This window comes from Gracilinanus agilis, chromosome 4 (assembly GCF_016433145.1).
Source record: "Gracilinanus agilis isolate LMUSP501 chromosome 4, AgileGrace, whole genome shotgun sequence".
NCBI classification, from domain to species: Eukaryota; Metazoa; Chordata; class Mammalia; order Didelphimorphia; family Didelphidae; genus Gracilinanus; species Gracilinanus agilis.
Window position 1 is genome coordinate 460,993,230 of NC_058133.1, and position 20,576 is coordinate 461,013,805.

At 36.5% G+C, this 20,576-nt stretch overlaps 1 protein-coding gene across 1 annotated transcript; it reads left to right on the forward strand.

The window, feature by feature from the left end:
• The first annotated feature begins 18,832 nt into the window (after window positions 1-18,832).
• Window positions 18,833-19,783, forward strand: LOC123246711 (olfactory receptor 11A1-like). Its single transcript, XM_044675512.1, has one exon. The coding sequence runs from the start codon at window positions 18,833-18,835 to the stop codon at window positions 19,781-19,783; it is 951 nt and encodes a 316-aa protein (XP_044531447.1).
• The last annotated feature ends 793 nt before the right edge of the window (window positions 19,784-20,576 follow it).

Consider the following 20,576-nt stretch of genomic DNA (forward strand, 5'->3'; position numbering starts at 1 on the left):
TATAGTCTGCCTCTAACAAAAAAGTCTTAAGTCATTAAGTAAGGTGGAAAGAATGAGCCAACCCAAAAGAATCCCACAGTGTAGAGCTATTATGATGACAGGGACACACAAGACAAAAAAAGTAGAGTATGGCTGCAAAGCACCTGAAACAAAACCTCAAAGTAAAAACACAGCTTTGAGCATAAGTTCAACTAGAATTCTTGGAATAGATGAAGCATGAGTTTTAAAAAAAGGACTTCACAGGGATTTTTGTAAATAAAATTCGTTCAATAGAAAAATAATTGGAAAAGAAATGAGTGTGCTATGGGGAAAGTGGAAAGGAAATAGGAGCTATCAAAGAATTGGAAATAGAATTAACATCTTTGCATGAGAGGTTTAAAACCTTCCCTAAGCAACAGACTCCTTGAAAATTAGAATGGATAAAATAGAAATTAATGATGCCATGAGGCAACAAGAAATATTAAAACAAAATCAAATGATTACAAAAATAGAAGAAAATGTAAAAGATATCAGCTAAAAAGAACTGGCCTAGAAAATTGATCAAGTATAGATTTTATAAGAATTCATTTGACTACTCAGAAAAAGAAAGAACCTAGACAATATATTTTTTAAAATTACAAAAGAAAATTGCCAGATCTCTTAGAATTCAGCAAAGTGGAGACAGGAATAACATATCCTGAAAATAACCCAAAATGAAAATTTCCAGGAACTTTATAACCAAAATGAAGTGCTTCAAGGTCAAAGAAAAAATATAAAAATTCAAATGTAGGTGAATTACAGTCCAAATCACATAATATTTAGCAGCCGACACTTTAAAGGAATGGAAAGCTTGGAATTCAGTGTTCTGGAAAGCAAAAGATAAAGGCTTACAACTAAAAAACAGCTTACTTGGCAACATTGAGTATAATTCTACATGGAACAAAATAGATCTTTGACAAAATAGAGGACTTCCAGGCATTCTTATCAAAAAAGACTCTGGTCCATGTAAAACTTTGAAATATAAACACCAAAATCAAGAGAAACATAAAAAGGTAAAAATGAACAAGCAATCATAAGAGACTAAAGGATAAACTGTTTCTTTTTTAATATGGGTAATTGATACATGTGTCTCCTCAGACCCTTGTCATCCTTAGGAATCAAAGACAGGAGTCAAGTAAGACAAGGAAGCCTGGGAGAGATTTTGTTATGTTTTAAGGATTTTAAAGAAAAGAAAAGGAAGCTAATATACTAGGGGAAGAAAAGGAAGAGGGAAAGTAGAGGAAATTATTTCATATCATCAGAGTATTTGAGTAGAAGATTATGCAGAGAGAAAGGGATGAGAGGTGCAAGCTACACTAGAGCATCACTTCCATCTGAATTGGTAAAAAGAGGAAAAAATACACCCAGAATTGCATGTATTTCACTCAGCTGGAAAAGGGGAAGAAGAGAAAGAGAAGGGAACAAAAGGGAAGATAGTTTAAGGGAAGGGTTAATCTTAATCAAAACAAACTCTGTTGATAATAATAAAATGAAGGGTTTGAAAGGAAAGAATGAAAGGATAAGGACTTTTGGGCAGACTAGACAAAAGGCACACATACATATAAATGTTTTAGCCAGCCAATTCATGGATTTGTTTTGATTTGCCTTACATATTTCTTACAACTGTTTTGTTTTTCTTTTTCTGGGGTAGAAGAAGATTGGAGGGACAGAAGGTTTATTTTTGTTGATGAAAAAATTAATTTTTTAAAAGCATAGTTTGAAAAAGTAGTGTAGTTTGAATACAGCTAAGATGAAAAAGAAAATAGTCAAGTGGGAAAAATCTTTGCAACAAGTTCCTCTGTTAAAGGTCTCATTTCCAAGATATATAAAAAACTGATTCAAAATGTTAAGAATAAGAGCCATTCTCCAACTGAGAAATGGTCAAAGGATGTGAACAGGCAGTGTTCAAAAAAAGAAATCCAAATTATCAATAGACATAAAAAATGCTCCAAATCATTAATAATTAAAGAAAAGAAAATTAAACCAATTTTGAGGTTCTATCTCACATCCCTCAGATTGGCAAGGGTGCCAAAAAAGGAAAGAGAAAGAAAGAGAGGAGAAGAGAGGAAGAGAGGAGAGGAGAGGGAAAAAAAGAAAGAGAAAGAAAGAAAGAAAGAAAGAAAGAAAGAAAGAAAGAAAGAAAGAAAGAAAGAAAGAAAGAAAGAAAGAAAGAAAGAAAGAAAGAAAGAGTTATATAATAATAATAATATATGTTATGATTCCAGTAATCCAGAAATGACAAATGTCCCCATCTCCTGACAGAGAGATAATGTACTCAAGAAGGTGTTATGTACTTCAAAAGTGTTGTGCACTTACAGATAGAAAATTTATGGACTCAATGTAAGGACTGAAAATTTTTTTTCTTTTTCACTTTCTTCCCAGAACATGATTGATGCAATCATTTGTTTTTCATGACTTCATATTAATCATGGATTTTGTATTTCTTACTTCCACAATGAGTAGGTGAGTGAGGGGAAGGAGAAAGTTTGAAATGGAAAATTTTTTTTAAAATTAAACAAAAGAAAAAGTGAAAGTGAAAGAAGGGCTTGCATGTTGTATAGGATAAGATTAAGTGTGTAATACTCAGGGTAATATTTGGCTTATAACCCTAATATTTTCAGGACCCCAGCAAGAGTTTGTATCTCCTCTCAAAATAGAGGCTGTCCTAAACCCGCCATCTCTAACACAAAGGCCCTTTAGCCCCTTTGGCCAGACTGGGGTAAGAATAGCCTATGTTAGAAGTGTTGGTAAAACTTTTCTTTTAAGGTTTTCCTTTAAACCTGTACCCTAATAATTTTAAGAACCCAGCTAGTAGTTAGAGGTTAAGATTTCCCCCTTAAATCTTCATTAAGTTGAAAATACAACCCCCTACCCTCCTTTTCTTTAAATAAAACTTAAACAAAACTTTTACAAAAACCCTTTTGCCTGCTCAATTTAAATTCCAAAGGCACTTTGAATATCAAAAGCCCTGGGTGATTTAGTAGTGAAGATCAGGCCCCTAGAAAAGGGACACCAGGAGGGGTCTTTTTTTCCCAGGAGAAATTTACAACCCTGTAACTTCCTTATCTTCCTAGGTACCAAAAGTGTCAAACTACTTTCTTGTCTCATTGAATATGTATACATTTTGACACCTTTGACCTAAATGACTGTTCTTTGAACTTTCAATTTAGAAGTCAGAGTTCCAGTGATGGGAATCTAACATCCGAGGAGGGAGATGAGGGAGAAAATTTGTAATTGTGACTTCTATAAATGGGGGTTTTAGGTCTGCTACTTTGGCATTCCTTGAGCACCCAAGCTGAGGAATGTCCCTTTCCATGGAAAACAATAAAGCCGCCATGTTTTTCTTCTGGCTCCGTGGTAGTATTTTCATTCAGTGAGGTGGAGACAGGCCTCTATTGGAGACCCTCCCTGTCCCGGACCATGTGAACGCAAATGCTCAAATGGATTTGACATCTCACTGATTTGAGAGTCCTCTCCAATAATGCAGATCAAAACACATCCATGTCTGCCAATCCTATTTAATACTTGTCCATATTCTCCCAAAAGTTTGCCCCAGAGGGTACAGCCAACATGCTGGAGATTTCCTTGATTGTTCCCATCATCTTGAGGGCACAAGAGTAGTCATTCTGCTGTCTATCTTTCATTTTTCAACATTACCAAGTGCCCATCCTATCTTCTTTTACTATCATACATTTTCTTAATGGCATCCATCTTTCTCAGAGTTTCTCGTTAATGATATATTGAGACTACTCACATCCTCCATGCACATCTCCATGGTTCTCTGTGTGAAATTTCAGGAATGTTTCATGTTGTACTGCCATAAAACAATACAGGTATAATGTTGATAGACCTTTGCTCAGAGTCAATAAAATAACTTTTCAATTTTCTAAAAGCAATTCAGTCTGCTCTCTCCTTCCTTTACAGTTCTGGATTCAACCCATTGTTCATCTGTTTTGTCTGCCTCAAATATATAAAGCTGGACAAGATCTATATTAAATTTTATTTGAAATCTAGGAAATATGGAAATGCAAATATCAGATTGCACCCAGGAACTATGTGAATCCAACAATATAGCACTCTTTGCAGAAATAAAAACAAACAATTGGAGAAATATTACTCATGGGTAGGTTGAAGCAATATAATAAAAATAACAATAATAACTAAATTAGTTTAATTAATACTGTACCAAACTACAAAAGGAATATTTTATCTAGACAAAAATAATCAGAAAATTCATATGGAGGAACAAAAGGTAGAAATTATCAGGAGTAATAATGAAAAAATGGGAAGAAAGGAAGGAAATCTATCAGTATGACATTTTGGATTATACACAAAGTAGCAATCATTAAAATAGCTTGGTTCTGGTTAAAGAAAAGAGAACATGATCAGTGAAATAAATTAGGTACATAACATATGCAGTCAAACACAATAGCAAAGTATTTGATTAACTTGAAGACCCAGTTACAGGGGGAAGGACTCATTTAGGTATAGACCAGTAACTTATTCCAGATACAAAAATAAGCCCCAAATGGATCCATGACTTAGACATAAAAGGTCACCTAATAAACATTTTAGAGAAGCAAGGAAGCAATTGCCTTCCAGTTTTATAAACCAAGGGAAATTTCATGACAAGTAATAGAAATGGTCATAAAGTATAAGGGACATTTTTGATTAAAATGTAAAAGTTTTTGCACAAACAACTAAGATCCCTTCTTCAACAGATGAATAGTTAAAGGATATAAATAAGCCATTTTCCCAAGTAAGAAATCCAAGTTATCAATAATCATATTTGGGCAATTAGGTGGTACAGTGGATAGAGTGCCAAGCCTGGAGTCAGGAGGGCCTGGGTTCAAATTTGGTCTCAGATACTTTCTAGCTGTGTGACCCTGAACAAGTCATTTAACTCCATTTGCCTAGCCCTTGCCCTTCTGTCTTAGAGTTGTTACTAAGAAAGTAAGAGCTAAAAATGAAACCATATTGATAAATGTTTTGAATGACTAATAATTCGAGAAATTCAAATTAAATCAACTTTGAAAGTTCATCTCACGCCCATTAGACCGATAAAAATGACAAAAAAGAAAAATGACAGATATTAGAGGGGTTGTAAGAAAACAGGCACATTAGTATGAGTTGTGAATTGGTCTAGCCACACTGGGGAGCAATTTGGAACAATGCCCCAAAAGTTATTAAATTATGTCTGTTATTTAACTCAGTTATATCACTACTGTTCTATATTTAAAAGAAATAAAAAAAAGAAGAAAAAGAACTGTATGTGTAATATTTAGAGCAACCAACACTATAAACTAAGTAGCTGTCTACCTATTTATTGGAGTATGACTAAGCAAATTATGACATAAATATAATAGAATATTATTATGCCATAAGAAATTATGAAATGGGTGGTTTCAGAGGAAACTGGGATGAACACTTTGAACTAAGTTAGGGAGAGGAGTGCAGAGCTAGGACAATTTACACAATGATAACAACATCATTTTTTTTAAAGCAACTTTGAAAAACTATCAATGCAAGGATAAATCAAATCCAGATAACAGAAGATTAGATGTCACTCATGTGCTAAAAAAAGGTTGATGAATTTAAAATGCTGATATATACATTTTTTTACATGGCTAGTGTGGTAATTTGTTTTGCAGAACTAAGAAGTTTATGATGAAGGATTTCTTTCTCTTTTTCCTTTTTGTTTAATGAGAGGGAAGACTGTGGGAGAGCCAGATAATGCATGTAAAACAAATAATTTTTTATAAAAAGAAACCTAGCACACAGACTTCTTTTCAACTAATTGCTTTTTCCTATGTGCATGGACAGGCTAGATTCATCTGAGTGATTATAAATCTAACCCAGAAGACTCTGTGCTTTCAAGGGGCTAGTAAAATCAGCATATTATTTGCAAACAGGAACATCTAGAGAATTTTATCATCCACAGGAAACCCCTCTCCAAATAGTTTTCAAAAGAAGAATTGCAAAATATTAACAGCCAAGTAAAAGAATGTTCCAAAATACTAATAATAAGAAAAATGCAAATCAAAACAAACCTGAGTTTTCAACTCTGACCTAGTAAATTCTCAAAGATGAAAAACATAAGAACAATCAATATTGGAGGAGTTATGCAAGATAGGCACACTGGTGAATTTGGAGTACTTCTTTGAGATTATCAAAAATAATGTGACCAAAATGTCCATATCATTTGATCAAGAGATTCCACCAATAGTCATACATCCCCAAGGAAGTCATTAACAATAAGAAAGGTCCAAAATAGACCAAAATTTTTATAACAACACTTTTTGAAACAATAAATAACGCATATAGGTAGGAATTTGGAACATTATTTGGCTTCTAATAGTTTGCAATTCTTTTGAGAACTATTTGTTCATATTCTTTAACAATCTATTGGGGGAATGGCTATTGGTTTTGTACAAACTTTAACAGTTTATTAAGACTTTTGGGACACCTATCTGTCTATATATCTTGGATACCAAACCCTTGTCTGAGAAATTTGATACGGATGTTTTCCCCCATTTTGTCACTAATCATCTTGGCCTAGATACACTGAGTTTGTGTAAAAGTTTTTAATTTTCATGTAATCAAAGCTTTCCATCTTATCTTTTTAAATTGCCTCTATACATCAGTTAATAATACATCCTCTACCTATATCTATGAAAGATATATGAATTGTCTTTCTTCTAACATTTGAATGGCATAATCTTTAATATCCAGGCCATCTATTCATTTTAAAGTTAATGTTGAATAAAGCATAAGATATCAATTTAACCCTACTTTTGTCAGATTGTTTTCTAGTTGTTAGTTTTTAATCAGACGGGGTGTTCTTTATTAAATAATTTGGTTTGGGGTTTATTGAATACTAGGTTACTTAGTTCTAATTTTTTAAAATGATTCTCCCTTGTCTAGTTTGTTCCATTGCTCTGCCTCTATATTTTTTAAACCAATAACATGGCTTCAATACCTGCTATTTATGTAGTTTGATATCTGGAAGTTCTATTTCTCCTTTATCTCTATCTTTTTATTATTTCTCTTTATGTTCTAGATCTTTTATTTCTTCAACTGAATCCATTTGGCAATTTGATTGATGTAGCATGATGTCTGTAAATTAACTTTGTAGTATCCTTATTTTTCTTATATTAGCATGCATGGCCCAAGCCATGAGTACTGAACATTTCTATAACTCTTTAAAATTGTTCTTTATTTAAGGAATAATTTGTAATTAAATCTATAGAAATATTTTGCATGCTTTCATAGAATGATCCAAATATTTTATGCATTTTGTAGCTACTGTGAATGAGATTTTCCTTGGATTTTGTTATTATTATTATATAGAAATGCTGTTGATTCTTGTAAGTTTATTATGTAGTCTGCACAATAATGCTATTATATTTACTAACTTCCTTGGTTTTTTTTCAGCAAACCATCATATCATCAGCAAATAGAGGTAGTTTTATGTCCTTTTATCTATATTTATGTCTTTAATTTAATTCTTTTTATTACTATTGCTAATATTTCTAGAACCATATCAAATAATAGCAGGGAAAACAGTCATACTAGCTTTACTCCTGTGTTTTGGAGAAAGCTTCTAGTGTATCTCCATGGCATAATGATGCTTGATTTCCATTTCAGTTGGTTTTCATATTTAAAAATGAGTCCTCTATAGCTAAATTTTGAAGTTTTTAGTATAATCGATTTTGTGTATTTTCAAAGGCTTTCTTTCGAATCAATCATATATTTTTGAATTTTTTTTATTTTAATATGAATGAATTTCCCCAAGACAAATAAGCACAGGCTAAGGCTGAAGCAGTTAGACCAAAGCTAAGCTGAAAGGCCGCAGCTAACAGGCTAAGCCAAAGCAAAGCCTCCAGCCACAGCAAAAGCCAGAAGGCAAAAGCCTCGTCAGTTGGAACTTCACCTCTATTTATAGCTTTAAGTTCTAACTGACTTTCTGAAGATTTTAAGACTTCTAACTGACTTTTTGTGACTGTTAGAAATTACAGAAGCAAAAAGTTTCTGTTAGTCACCTTGCATTACAGATGAGATAAAGAGTTTGATGTATTTAAGTAAATATTGAATGGCCATCTGACATGAGGCAAGACATTGAACTAGATTATTTCCAAAGTACTTTCCAACTCTAAGACTCTATACTTTTATAAGTACAAAGATCTTTGAAGACTTCAGTGGCTTGATATACTTTGATATGCAGTGACTTTAATACAAAAGTGGAAATCAGTAATACTAGCATAAAATATTGGAAAATATAAATCAAGAATAAAGAATGAGAAATACCAAAGATTAGAAACTATTAAGAAACTTCACACTTATATAAACATTTTCTTTAATAAAAATAAAATTAAAAGGAGTGAGACATGGTATACAACAAATAATATCACTGAAAATACATATAAATTTAACTCATTACTAATATGAAATTATCTATGCACAATCCAAATCTCCCCAAAATTGTTAGTCAAAATTTATACAAAGATATAAGAAAGGAAAAAATGAAAAAAAGAATGTGCTCTGTGATTAAAACAGCTCTAAACTAACCTTTTAAATAAGCTACTAATGCAGGAAAATGGGATATGAATAGATAAAAGGACACTGAAATCAATTACAACAATTTCATATGTAAAGTAACTTGCCATAATGAAGAGAACAAAAGAGCCTAAAAAGTCAGCAAAATTTTACTCAGAAATATGTTTTTTTTCCAAGTAGAATGATATGTCATTCCTATTTAGAATAAAATTTGTAAAATTTTAATAAAAATTTTTGGAAGATAACAAATCACATAGCCTCTTCAAACAGAGAGAAGCAGAAAGAGGCAAAATAATTTTTTAAAAAGCTTGGAAACAGTTTCAAGTAAGCAAAGTCATCCTGAAGCCATTTTAGGAGAAAGCTGTAAGGGCAAGAAATATACAAAAGATGGAAAAGATCTGCAAGGATTTTTTAAAAAATCACTCTATATGGAGACACCATACACATCACAGTCTCAGTTGTACTTACAGATGGCAACCTGGCAAACTTGGGGCCAGGCAGGGATGTGGATCCAAATGACTGAGTGCCCATTCCCACTGCATGTCCAAACCATCCGCTATATGCCATCCATGGAACTAGGGGCAATGGAGGCTACAATCCTATGTGTCCAAGTTATCCTTTGGGGACAATTCTCTCCCTTTTTGCATTGCACATCACTTTGTGCATACTGATGCTATCAAGGAATGATTTTTATTTTAAAAGTAACTTTTGGAAACTACAAACTCCACTGGCATTTTGGAAATGGCAAAAAAAAAAGTTGTTTTTATTTCTTTTAATTTTTTCTTTGATTGGAAAGAAAAGGTTATTACTCTTTGCACAGATGGAGCTTCTGTGATGTTTGATTAACACATCTAATTTTTCTACTTCAGTGAAAAAGGAAGCTTCTCACATTACTATCATTCATTGCTTTTTTTATGCAGACATATATTATCAACCAAGACTCCTCCAAACAACCCTGAAAGAAGTTTTGCCAACAGCCACAAAAGCCATCAATTTTATTAGAAGCAGGCCTCTGGATCATCATATTTTAAAGAGATATTGTCAAGAAATGAGAACTTCTCAGATGATTCTTAGCTACATGACCCTGAGAAAATCACTCTCTGACCCTTGGATTCTTTCTTTAGAAAACAAATAGAATGAAAACAAATAGAATGTCCCTTCTCACTCTATGGGATTATGATTCCTTGATCTTATCTTTCAAGATAAAACTACTGGAGGTCATGTCTCTCAACTATCAACTGTAACTGTCAATTGTAATTGAAAATTTGTGGGTTTGGATGTTTGTTCACTTTTAGATTCATCCACTCAATTGCTTGATATTTGAGAGCATGGAACTTCTAGATGGCTGAAAATACAGAGAGAAAAATCAATTAATTCTATTAAGTTCAACATTTACTTATTGCCTCCTCTGTGTATGGCAAACAAACATGAGAAACAGTCCCTACTTTTAGGAAACATATTTTATAAGAACTAAAAATCAAGAGAACATTAATGATTTAGTCATCAGTGCTCTGCTAACTTCTTTGCTAAGTACGTTTTGTTGTTGGGATGAATGAATGGAACAGCATTTATTACGTGCTTACTATGTACCAGGCACTATGGCAGAGACAATTCCTGTTAAAACAGGAGTTTACATTTTTAATGGGAGAAATATCACATATAGTGAAGTGGTAGCTGGGGAGTAAAAGAGGTATTTTGGTTTGAACTGAAGCCATAGGGCAGTAGATTGACATACTTTTTCCAGTAGCAATGACAGTATTGATTGGATTGTGGTTCCAGAACTAGAAAGCGGTGAGTGTCACAGAAGAGTCTTGTATCTGGATGGCAAGTAAGAAGATGGTGGGCCTTAAATTTAAGGTTTCCCAAAGTCTTAGTTTTGGAATACCCTGTAGAGTAGTGAGCTACATGAAGCATTCACCAATCTGTATTGGGTAGGGGGACTGAGGACAGAAGTTGCTGAGCTGAAAGTATTAAGTCCTCCAATTATGGTCTCTATTCTGGTTGTAGAACAGCAGGGAGAATGTTGGGAAGCTGGTGGAGATTAAAGTGAAGCATGGCTGGGACCATCTTAGTTTAATGAGATCTCCTTAGTTAATTGTCATGACTATTGCCTGTCAGTAAGAGAATATGTGCTTGAATTTCATAATATCAATATTACCTTCCATTTCTTTTTTCAGATTACCTTCCATTTCTATGGTGATTTATAATGCACAAAGTATTTTCATAATATCACCGTTGACCCTCACAATCACCTTTGGTGAGGTAGAGAGGCTAGAAATAAATTCCCATCCCTTTTTTAAGATAACGAAACAGATACAGACTTCTGGGGCTGATTCTAATGTTCTTTCTACCATATAACTGCCTCTTCAGCATATAAATTACAATTTTTCTACCCAGGTTCCAGTGTTTTCAAAATAATGAGTCATTTGTGAAATGCAAACTCTTACCAAAAACAAAACAAAACAAAACCTTTAGGACAGAATGATAGCACGATCCAATTAATAAATTTACTAATTTCTGTTTCTTGTTTATCTTTAGCCTTTTGCTTTAGGAAAGAATGTTTTTGTTTTTCCTCTAAGAGAACATGTTCAGATCAAAATTTTAAAATATAGTAGTATGCCTATGATGCTATAAACTACATTTCCACAAAGAATAATATTAAACATTTATCTTTCCATTGAAAAAGTAGAAATGAAACCTCGAAACAAAAAATGAAAGTTTCCCTTTGAGGTTCAATTTAGTCATGCCAGTGTGGATTCATATCAAGATAAACAAGAATTCCCCATCAGAGTCACTTTGAGAATGCCCATTAGTGATGGTATCAGGGGAGGTACCAGCTTTGCCCACAAAGGACACAAGTTTGGATGGAGAAAGAAGAAAAGATGCCAAAAATCAATTGCTCCCAAGGATAGTAGTAGTTCATCTGTGGGAAGACATGCTGAGCTGCTTTCTAAGTCTTAGGACTGTTGTAAAGGGAGGAGAGAAGTACTTGGTAAACTGTTAAGTGTTATACAAGCATGAAACATTCTTATTATTTTTTTAGGCATAATCAGGATCCTGGATTTATTTGCTGTGGGAGGTGCAAAAGCTACTTGGTTTTTCATCTGCATCTCCAAAATATGAGTATTAATTCTTGGGATGTTTGAAGGTATGTGTGTCTTTGATCCTGTTGCATTCACCTCTTACTCCTCTATGAATCTTGCATTTTCTAGTTTAGGTAATAATTTAAACTAATCAGTCAATTAGGCTATTTGTTTGCTAGAGTTGACTAATTGCTTGAATGTCTTGAAAGATTGTTGCCTAAACTGATGAACTTTAATTAAATCAACTTAATCAACTGAATCCTGTTAAAAAGAAAGATAGATATAGAGCTATATTCTACATACGATCAATTACTCATTTTTCTTTAACAATCCAAGCCGATGTTTGAAAGAGGCCCAATAAATGAATCCCTGTAAAAGCTGCCCAACTCATCTAGTTCTGCTGCCAGCCTTGTGCTTAAATTCTTCCTTATTTTTCCTTAAAATGCATGAAAAAAGGTAATTACTCATCTCTTTATGGAGGCTATATGTTTTTAGTTCAGGTTGGTCAAAGCCCCATTTCCTCCTGGTCTACCTGATTGCCATGAGTGACCTGGAGGTCATGTTGCCAGTGTGTCCATCAGAATTAACTTCTTCCTAATGAAATCATGATAAATTCAGCATTTGTGAGATATTTGACAGCTGGCATGTATTGAGAGCTCAGGGATAAAACAGGGCTAACACTGAGCTTGGATAGGCAGGGCTTATACTAGTCATTTTAAGAGTCAGACCTCTAGTCTTTTTAGATGTCTTATTAAGTTAAGGCTTTTATTACGTGTGGAAGGAGTAAGGCAAAATATTGTAAGCTGAGTGTCAGGGACATTTTCCTTTAGCTGTCCCTGTTCCCACAACCACCATCCTAGTTCAAGGGCCAACCACCAAGACAATTGCAATGGCCTCATAAGTGGTCTCCCCAGCTCAGGAGTCTTCTTCTCATTCTAATCCAGGCTCTACACAGCTGCCAAAATGATTGATCTTCCTCACATATCCAATGGTGTGACTCCCCTGCTCAATAAACTCCAAATGTGGATGCTAGGATCAAGTAAATACAAGCTCGACTCCTTGGCTTTTAAATAAAGCTTCTTATGACCTGGTTTGAACTTCTTTTTCCAACCTCAAACATCACTTCCCTTTTCACATTCTGTAATCCAGCCAAATGGAACTTCTCTCTGTTCCTCATGCATCCAATTCTACCTGGCATCTCTACTTTGTGCCAGCTGTGCCCCATGCCTTCAATGCCCTCATGCCCCCATCCCTGCTTCCAAGAATCCCTCTCTTCCTGCAAGCACGACCTTCTGAATCAATATTTCCAATTGCTAGTGCCCACTCTCCCTAACTGCTTTGCCTTTAATAACTTTGAATACTTTTTACATTTATTCTGCATATCTACATGATTACATGTAGTATCCCCCATTGAAACATAGATTCATGGAGAGTACATATTGCTTCATTTTCTGTGTGTTTATTCCCAACTCTTAGCTGTGTGCCTAACATGTTATAGGCTCTTAATAAATCCATGCCGGTGTCTTGATTGAATGGTTGAAAGTATGAAAGCAAAATTACCCACCAATACAGAACAGAGAGGAAATGGTTCTCTAGCACATTTTGCTATTCATACCAACCTAATGCTATTTTCCAGAGGTTCAAATTTTTCTATGACACATTTGTATTTAGAAAGCAGAATTTTTCCTGACCAAGAGAAAAAGGTATCCTGAGTCTTGTTTGACTAACAATTCCCTATTAGAATGGGTGAAGTATAAATCCATCTCTGGCAAGGTTGTCCGTAAGCATAGACAAATAAGGACATCATCCCTTAGGAGATCATCTTAGAAAGGGGTAGAAAAAACACCGCTGTCCCAAAATGACTCACTTCAAGTGAATCATCCCCCGTGTGCCTGAAATCTGAGGGCCAGATGTGTCATTTCTGAGAATCTTATTTAAAATTCAAAACGTTTTGTGAAAAAGAATGTACTAAGTGAATGTTAAATCTAAAAGATAAAGAGAAAAACCATTTATTAAGCCTTTATCCTGTGCCAGGTTTTGTGAAGAGATCCCTGAGATTATTTAGTCCTCTCATTTTGTTTCACAGGTACAATGTGATATAGTGGGGGTGAGCCTGGACTAGATTTAAGACCTGTCTCTGCCCTTTGCTAGATGCGTGACTTTGGTTACTTCATTTACCTCTTTAAGTTTTAGTCTCTTTATCCAAAAATGAGGATAATTACGTACTGCACAAGTTTGCCATGAGAAAAGCATTTTATAACCTTTAGAGTGCTAAATAAACATGAGGCTTCCTTTCGTATTAGAATTATCATGAAAGAGAAAACTGGCTTGATCTCGCCCTTAATCTTTTATCCTAAATTAGTGGATCAGATCAGTCGATCGATCAACTCTAATCATACTGTATCCAAGTTTGGTTTTCTTCTCCTCCAAAGGAAATCGAACTAGGTCTAAGAAGTTTCTCTTGCAACGAGAGGCATCCCAGTGAGAGCTAAGAAACATATTTGATCTTCTGGGTGATAACAATTAGAGTACCAAAAGCCATTGTGTAAGGCAATCTACACCAAGGGCGATTTTTCTAGGGCAACATATTCCACATGCACCTATCTTGGGTATTGTCTTTGCTTTGCTGGGCATATAGGGCTTGTTCCTCCTTTGTGAAAGCCCCGGAGACACCACCTTGGTGTCTTCCCTTTGTCACAGCTTCCTGAGCCCGTTCCTTCCCTCCTCATTTAATCCACACCACCCCCCTTTTGTAGCCTTCTCCCATCTGGGAGAAATTTCATCTTTTACTTCTTCCTTTCCTAGTTCTGTGTATACGTATTCATACTTCCTGATTCAGACATCATTTCCAGAAAATCTAATAAAGCAGCCATCATTTCCAGAAAAGGCTTGTGGAAGCTGCCTTTGTCAGTCTACATCCACCGTTTTTTTCAGCAAGGAATCAAACTGCTCGGTATCCATGGGAACCAAGCCCGTGGCCAGCAGCCCAGACAAAGACCCTTTCAGTCTGATGGTAAGGCTCTGAGTCAGAGGCCTGCTGGTTCATGAGCCAATTCCAGGGAGCACAACAGCATTCAGGAGAAATCATTTCCTCTGAAATTCTATATTCAAATGAAGCTTGTGTCCACTTGTACAGAAAATGACTCCTCCAGGATGGCTGGCTGGCACCAATTCCTTATCTGAAATCTTTTTATAAAGCTCACAGAGTAGGGTGCTAGGGGAGGGGGAAAGGAACCCAGGGGACAGGCCGGCTCTTTTAAAATGTGATTGTTTTAATATTAGAAAATTATAAGAGAGGAAGATTTAGTTCTAACGGCGATTTACACACTGAGAGAGGTACGTCCACATGCATGGACGTGCGTATACATGAACACATGCACTGCCATAGTTCCTTACCCAAGAGGTTCTCTAAGAGTGTGGCCAACATCTACTTCTCGGGTCAAATGAGAGTCCTTGTTCCGCCATGCCCAGGAAATGGACCCAATGATTGATCCTCCATCCAAAAACATTAGTGAAACATCTACTTTAGGTAAGAGACTTTGCTAAAGGCTGAGGGAAATGTAAAGATAAGTAAAGTACAATTTCTCTTCTCTCCTTTAATCTAATCTCTGATGATGAGTCATATTCAAGCTGATTAATGAAGGCAGCTGAGTGGCTCAGTGGATAGAGAGCCAGGCCTGGAGATGAGGGGTCCTGGGTTCAAATGTGATCTGAGATGCTCCCTAGCTGTGTGACCCTGGGCATGTCACTTGACCAAGAGCTACAACAATAACACTGATAAGAATTAGAAAATTACACAATGATATGGTAAGCAGAGTCTAAGGACGAAGTAAGGTTACTACCCACAGGAAATAATAATAATAGCTAACCTATATAGATATGTATATTAAACACATAATTAAATTTGATCTCTAAAACATCCCTAATGGGGTAGGTGCTGTTATTATCTTTATTTTGTCCATGAAAAGGTTGAGATTCAGAGACACTAAATCAATGAAGCAAGGGACTCGGCACTAAGTAATAATGTAGGGATTGATTTTCAGGCCCTCTTGTTTCCAGTCCTTACATGACCTCACATTAGGATTGGAGATAAAGATTTTTTTTAATATTTGAAAATTTTAATTAATTACTTAATTAAGAATATTTTCCCATGGTTCTATGATTCATGTTCTTTCCCTCCCATAGCCAACAAGCAATTCCACTGGGTTTTACATGGAGATAAAGATTTAGAAGAAATTTGTTGTACAGAGCTCATAGTGAAGATCATGGCAATTAGTGACCTTGATGAAAGAGAGGATATATAAAGATAGATAAAGGCCCAAAGACAGAGCCTTTCAGAAAATAATAATAACTAGTACTTATATAATGCTTGAAGGTTTGTAAATAGCTTAACAAAAATGATCTCATTTAATCCTCACAATAACTCTATTAGGTAGGTACTATCATCCCCATTTTACAGTTGAGGAAAATGAGGCAGATGGAGATCAAGGAAAGATAACTTTCCTAGGGTCACACAGCAAGTAAGGGTCTGAGGCTGGATTTGAACTCAGGTCTTCTGGACATTTGACACTTTAAGAAGTCAGGAAACGCAAGCAGAATCTGCAAAGAAGTATTTGGGAGAGAGGTCAGAAGAATCAGGAGAGTGGGATATCCCTAAGTCAAGGGAAGAGAGTAGAACAGGGTAGTCAACAGTGTCAAAAGTTATAGAGGGGCCAGGGAGAACACTGACTTTGAAATGGCTGAATGATTGGGATCTGAACATTCATGGAGTGGCTCTGTGATCTTTTTTTCAGCAATTCCTTGGAGACTGAGAGTGAGGAAAGAAAATGGGGGGTGAGAGTATAATTCAGAGTGGATCTGTTGGAAATTCACCGGTGGGAATTAGCATTGTTGAAGTGACCCAGGATGGAATCTAGGCTTGAGTATGGGACTGGATGGAGGCAGAATTGATATGATGGATTGGAAAAATGAAAAATGCCCAAGGATGGGGTCAACTAGGATATGATTATGAAAAATGATTTAAGTTGACACATGGAGAAGAGTTTACAGGGTAGAAGACTGTGGTCAGAGAAGAGAATTTCAGAGTTCAAGATATTAGAAATGAAGAAATGAAGAAACACTCATTTCTGTAATGTTGCTCTTGAGACTCAGTTCCCATAGAGGCGCTCTCAACCCAAGATGAGCATACAGTCCTGAGGCAGCATCACGTCATGAAAGGAGCACTGGAGAAAGAAGAAGAGTTCAGTTCTAGTCCCAGGTCAGCTACTAACTAGCTTTGTCATTAACTTTTTCATTAGGCCTCAGTTTCCCCACTTGTAGAATGAAGCAGTTGAATCAGATAACTTTTAAATTCCCATTTAAAACTTTATCATTTTTGGGGGCAGCTGGGTAGCTCAGTGGAGTGAGAGTCAGGCCTAGAGACAGGAGGTCCTAGGTTCAAACCCGGCCTCAGCCACTTCCCAGCTGTGTGACTCTGGGCAAGTCACTTGACCCCCATTGCCCACCCTTACCAATCTTCCACCTATGAGACAATACACCGAAGCACAAGGGTTTAAAAAAAAATACAAACTAAAACTTTATCATTTTTTGATTATTCTACTTACCATCATGATCTCCTTTCACTTATCCCATGGAGTCATATTTATCTTTGCTTTTGATGATTCACTTTTCTTGGAATGCTGGTGTGTAACCCATCTGTAATCCCAACTTTTATTATTATCAGTAGTCAGTTCTGTCTGCACCTATGTTTTAACTGCCTTCAATATAGGGCAAAGTATTTTTTACTTGTTCATTAAGTCACTCAAATGCTAATATATATGCATGTCTTAGCCCATATTCTGTAACAGATGTTATAAGTACTCTAGTCCCATATTTGTACATCGGTCCTAGATTTGAATCCAGGTCCTCCTGACTCCAGATCTGGTGTTCTGTCCACTGTGTTACCTCACTGCCCCTGCCAAATAACTTTTATATTACTCCTAAGTTCAGAAATCTTAAGTGTTTCAATATTGCCTCTAAGATCAAAGCTAACCCATGACCTTACATTCCTCCTTTTCTGGTTCTTATTCCTAGCATTATTCCACACACACTATGTCCCAACCAAAATAAAGCTGCAGCTGATTCCCTACACTTGACATTCTGTCTCCCACCATCTCCACATATTCTCAAAAGCAACCCCCCAGGCCTGGAATATATGTCCCATCATCTTCCACCTTGCAGAAACCTTCCAGAAGTTCCTCTCAAGTCCATCTCCTCTGTGAACCTTTCCTAATGCCTGTAGTTGTCAAATTACCATCTATTTACTTAACTGGGTTCTGGTTGTGCTCCATTTCTTTTTTGTTGACTTGTACAAAGTTATGGGTTTAATAAATGTCTGTTGAAATGAATTTCTGTATGAAAACTCTAAAAATGGGAGTCAGGAAAAGCACTTTCCTTGCTTCAATCTAAGGGCCCTATGTGTATCACAGTGCCCTATATATAGAAGGAAAGAAGGAAATAAATATTTATTAGACACCTACTTGTGTCAGACACTGAAATAAATACTTTACCATTACTATCTCATTTTATCCTCCCAACAACCCTGGAAGTCAGGTACTATTATTATGAGGTACTATTAATATTATTATATTATAAATAGTATTACTATGCCATGTGACAGTTGAGAAAACTGAAGCAGACATAGATTAAGTGACTTGCCCAGGGTCACACATCTAGTAAGTTTTGGAGGCTAGATTTGAATTTTTGTCTTCCTAACTCTAAGCCCAACACTCTATCCAGTGTATCACTTAGTTATCTCTTCACACACTTGTCTGTTTGTCTATCTATACCAAGAGCTCAGTAAAATTAAAATTGAAAATTCCTACACAGACTTTTTTTTTTTTTAACCTTTACCTTTTGTCTTAGAATCAATACTAAACATTGGTTCCAAGATAGAGGAGCAATAAGGGCTAGGCAGTGGGGGTTAAGTGATTTATCTAGGGTCATACAGCTAGGAAGTGTCTAAGTGTCTAAGTGTCTAAGTGTCTAAGGCCACGTTTGAACCCGGGACCACTAGTCTCTGGGCCTGGCTCTCTGTCCACTGAATCCCCTAGCTGTCCCCCTATGATGACTCTTTAGCTCAGTGTCATTACCAAGTTCACATTTCATCATTATAATCCTCTATAGATAAGTCAAACATGGCCAGTCCTCCCCGGGAGAATCAAACAGTCATTGTGGAATTTGTGCTTCTGGGATTTTCTACCATTTGGCAGCTGAATATTGCCCTTTTCACCACCTTTTTAGCTTCGTACATCTTCACAGTCACTGGGAACGGCCTCATCGTTCTCCTCGTTGTGCTCGACCACCACCTTCACATCCCCATGTATTTTTTCCTGGTCAACCTTTCCTTCCTGGAGATCGGCTACACCTCTAACATCATCCCAAGAATGCTGGCAAGTATATTAGCCGGGCAGAAAACCATGTCGATGGCCAGCTGCCTCACACAATTCTATCTCTTCGGATCCCTGGCGGCCACAGAATGTCTTTTGTTGGCTGCGATGTCCTACGACCGCTATTTAGCCATCTGCCAGCCTCTTCGCTACACTGTTCTCATGAAGGGCCAGGTCTGCGTTGGCCTGGCCGCCAGCTCCTGGCTGGCCTGCTTCCTTCTCACAGCACCGACCATCGTCCTCCTGTCCAGGCTGACCTTCTGCGGGCCCAATGAAATCGATCATTTCTTCTGTGATTTTACTCCTCTCGTCCGACTCTCCTGCACAGACACCTCACTGATGGAGACCATCGCCTTTGCTACCTCTTCTGCTGTGACTCTGGTCCCCTTTCTCCTCATCACAGCTTCCTATGCCTGCATCCTCACCACCATCCTGAGGATCCCCTCCGGGGCTGGCCGCCGCAAGGCCTTCTCTACCTGCTCCTCACACTTCACCGTGGTCACCATGTTCTATGGGACACTGATTGCCACCTACCTCGCGCCCTCGGCTCATTCATCCCGCTTTCTGCGCAAAGTGTTTGCTCTGCTCTACACCATCCTGACCCCCATGTTCAATCCCATCATCTATAGCTTAAGGAATAGAGACATCCATGAGGCCCTCAAGAGATATTTGAGCAGAAAGACAGTTCTTTTCCAGTGATGCTATGGAAACAGAGGTTTTTGTCCTGGGGCTGCATCCCATGAAGAGCCAGGGGCTTCACACAAACAAAGCAACCACCAAAGGAGGCTAAATAGATAGGTGTGTATGTGTTTAAAAATAATGTGCAAACACAAAGAAAAAAACTCATCTATTCTGTTATTAGGGAAATATGTAAAGTAAGGTGACCAATATTTTAGAGGAACTGAAGAAAGTCCTGGATTTTCATAGCTTGTACTAGATAAATAAATATCTAAATAAGAGTAGTAGGTAAATAAGGAAGCTTCTCTCTAGATTTTCTGTATCTGGGTAAATAACCTTTTATCGAAATTATATTGGTAAAACAGAAGTGTCAAGATTAAAATTAATATACAATAACTAAGTATTCTATTTTATAAAATTTATTAATAATAACTAAAGTAAAAAACAAAACAAAACAAAACAAAAACTAGCTAACCCAGCCCCGTGTCAAGAGAAGAGAGCAAGAGGGAGGAGTTATAGAGCTTACAAACAATACAGGACAGTGCAACATGGTGGAGAGATGAAAGGAATCCTGGGAAATACCAAAGGACTTCTGGGGGATGAAGTCCAGGGTACAAGAATTTCTGATTATACAGAAGCAATCAATTGTTTAAGAGTCTGTCAAGTTGGGAAGTCCAGACATCTTTCCTATGGCTTTGTCGAGCAAAGAGAAAATACTGTCTGGTCCTTTGGCTTCCAAGACAAAGACAACTGATCATAAGCCAGGAAACATGGCTGGCTAAAGGGATCCTCAAGGTTGCCTTCTTGCTGAGTG

Coding starts and splice junctions, on each gene's coding strand:
- LOC123246711 (XM_044675512.1), top strand. CDS start 18,833: ATGGCCAGTCCTCCCCGGGAGAATCAAACAGTCATTGTGGAATTTGTG.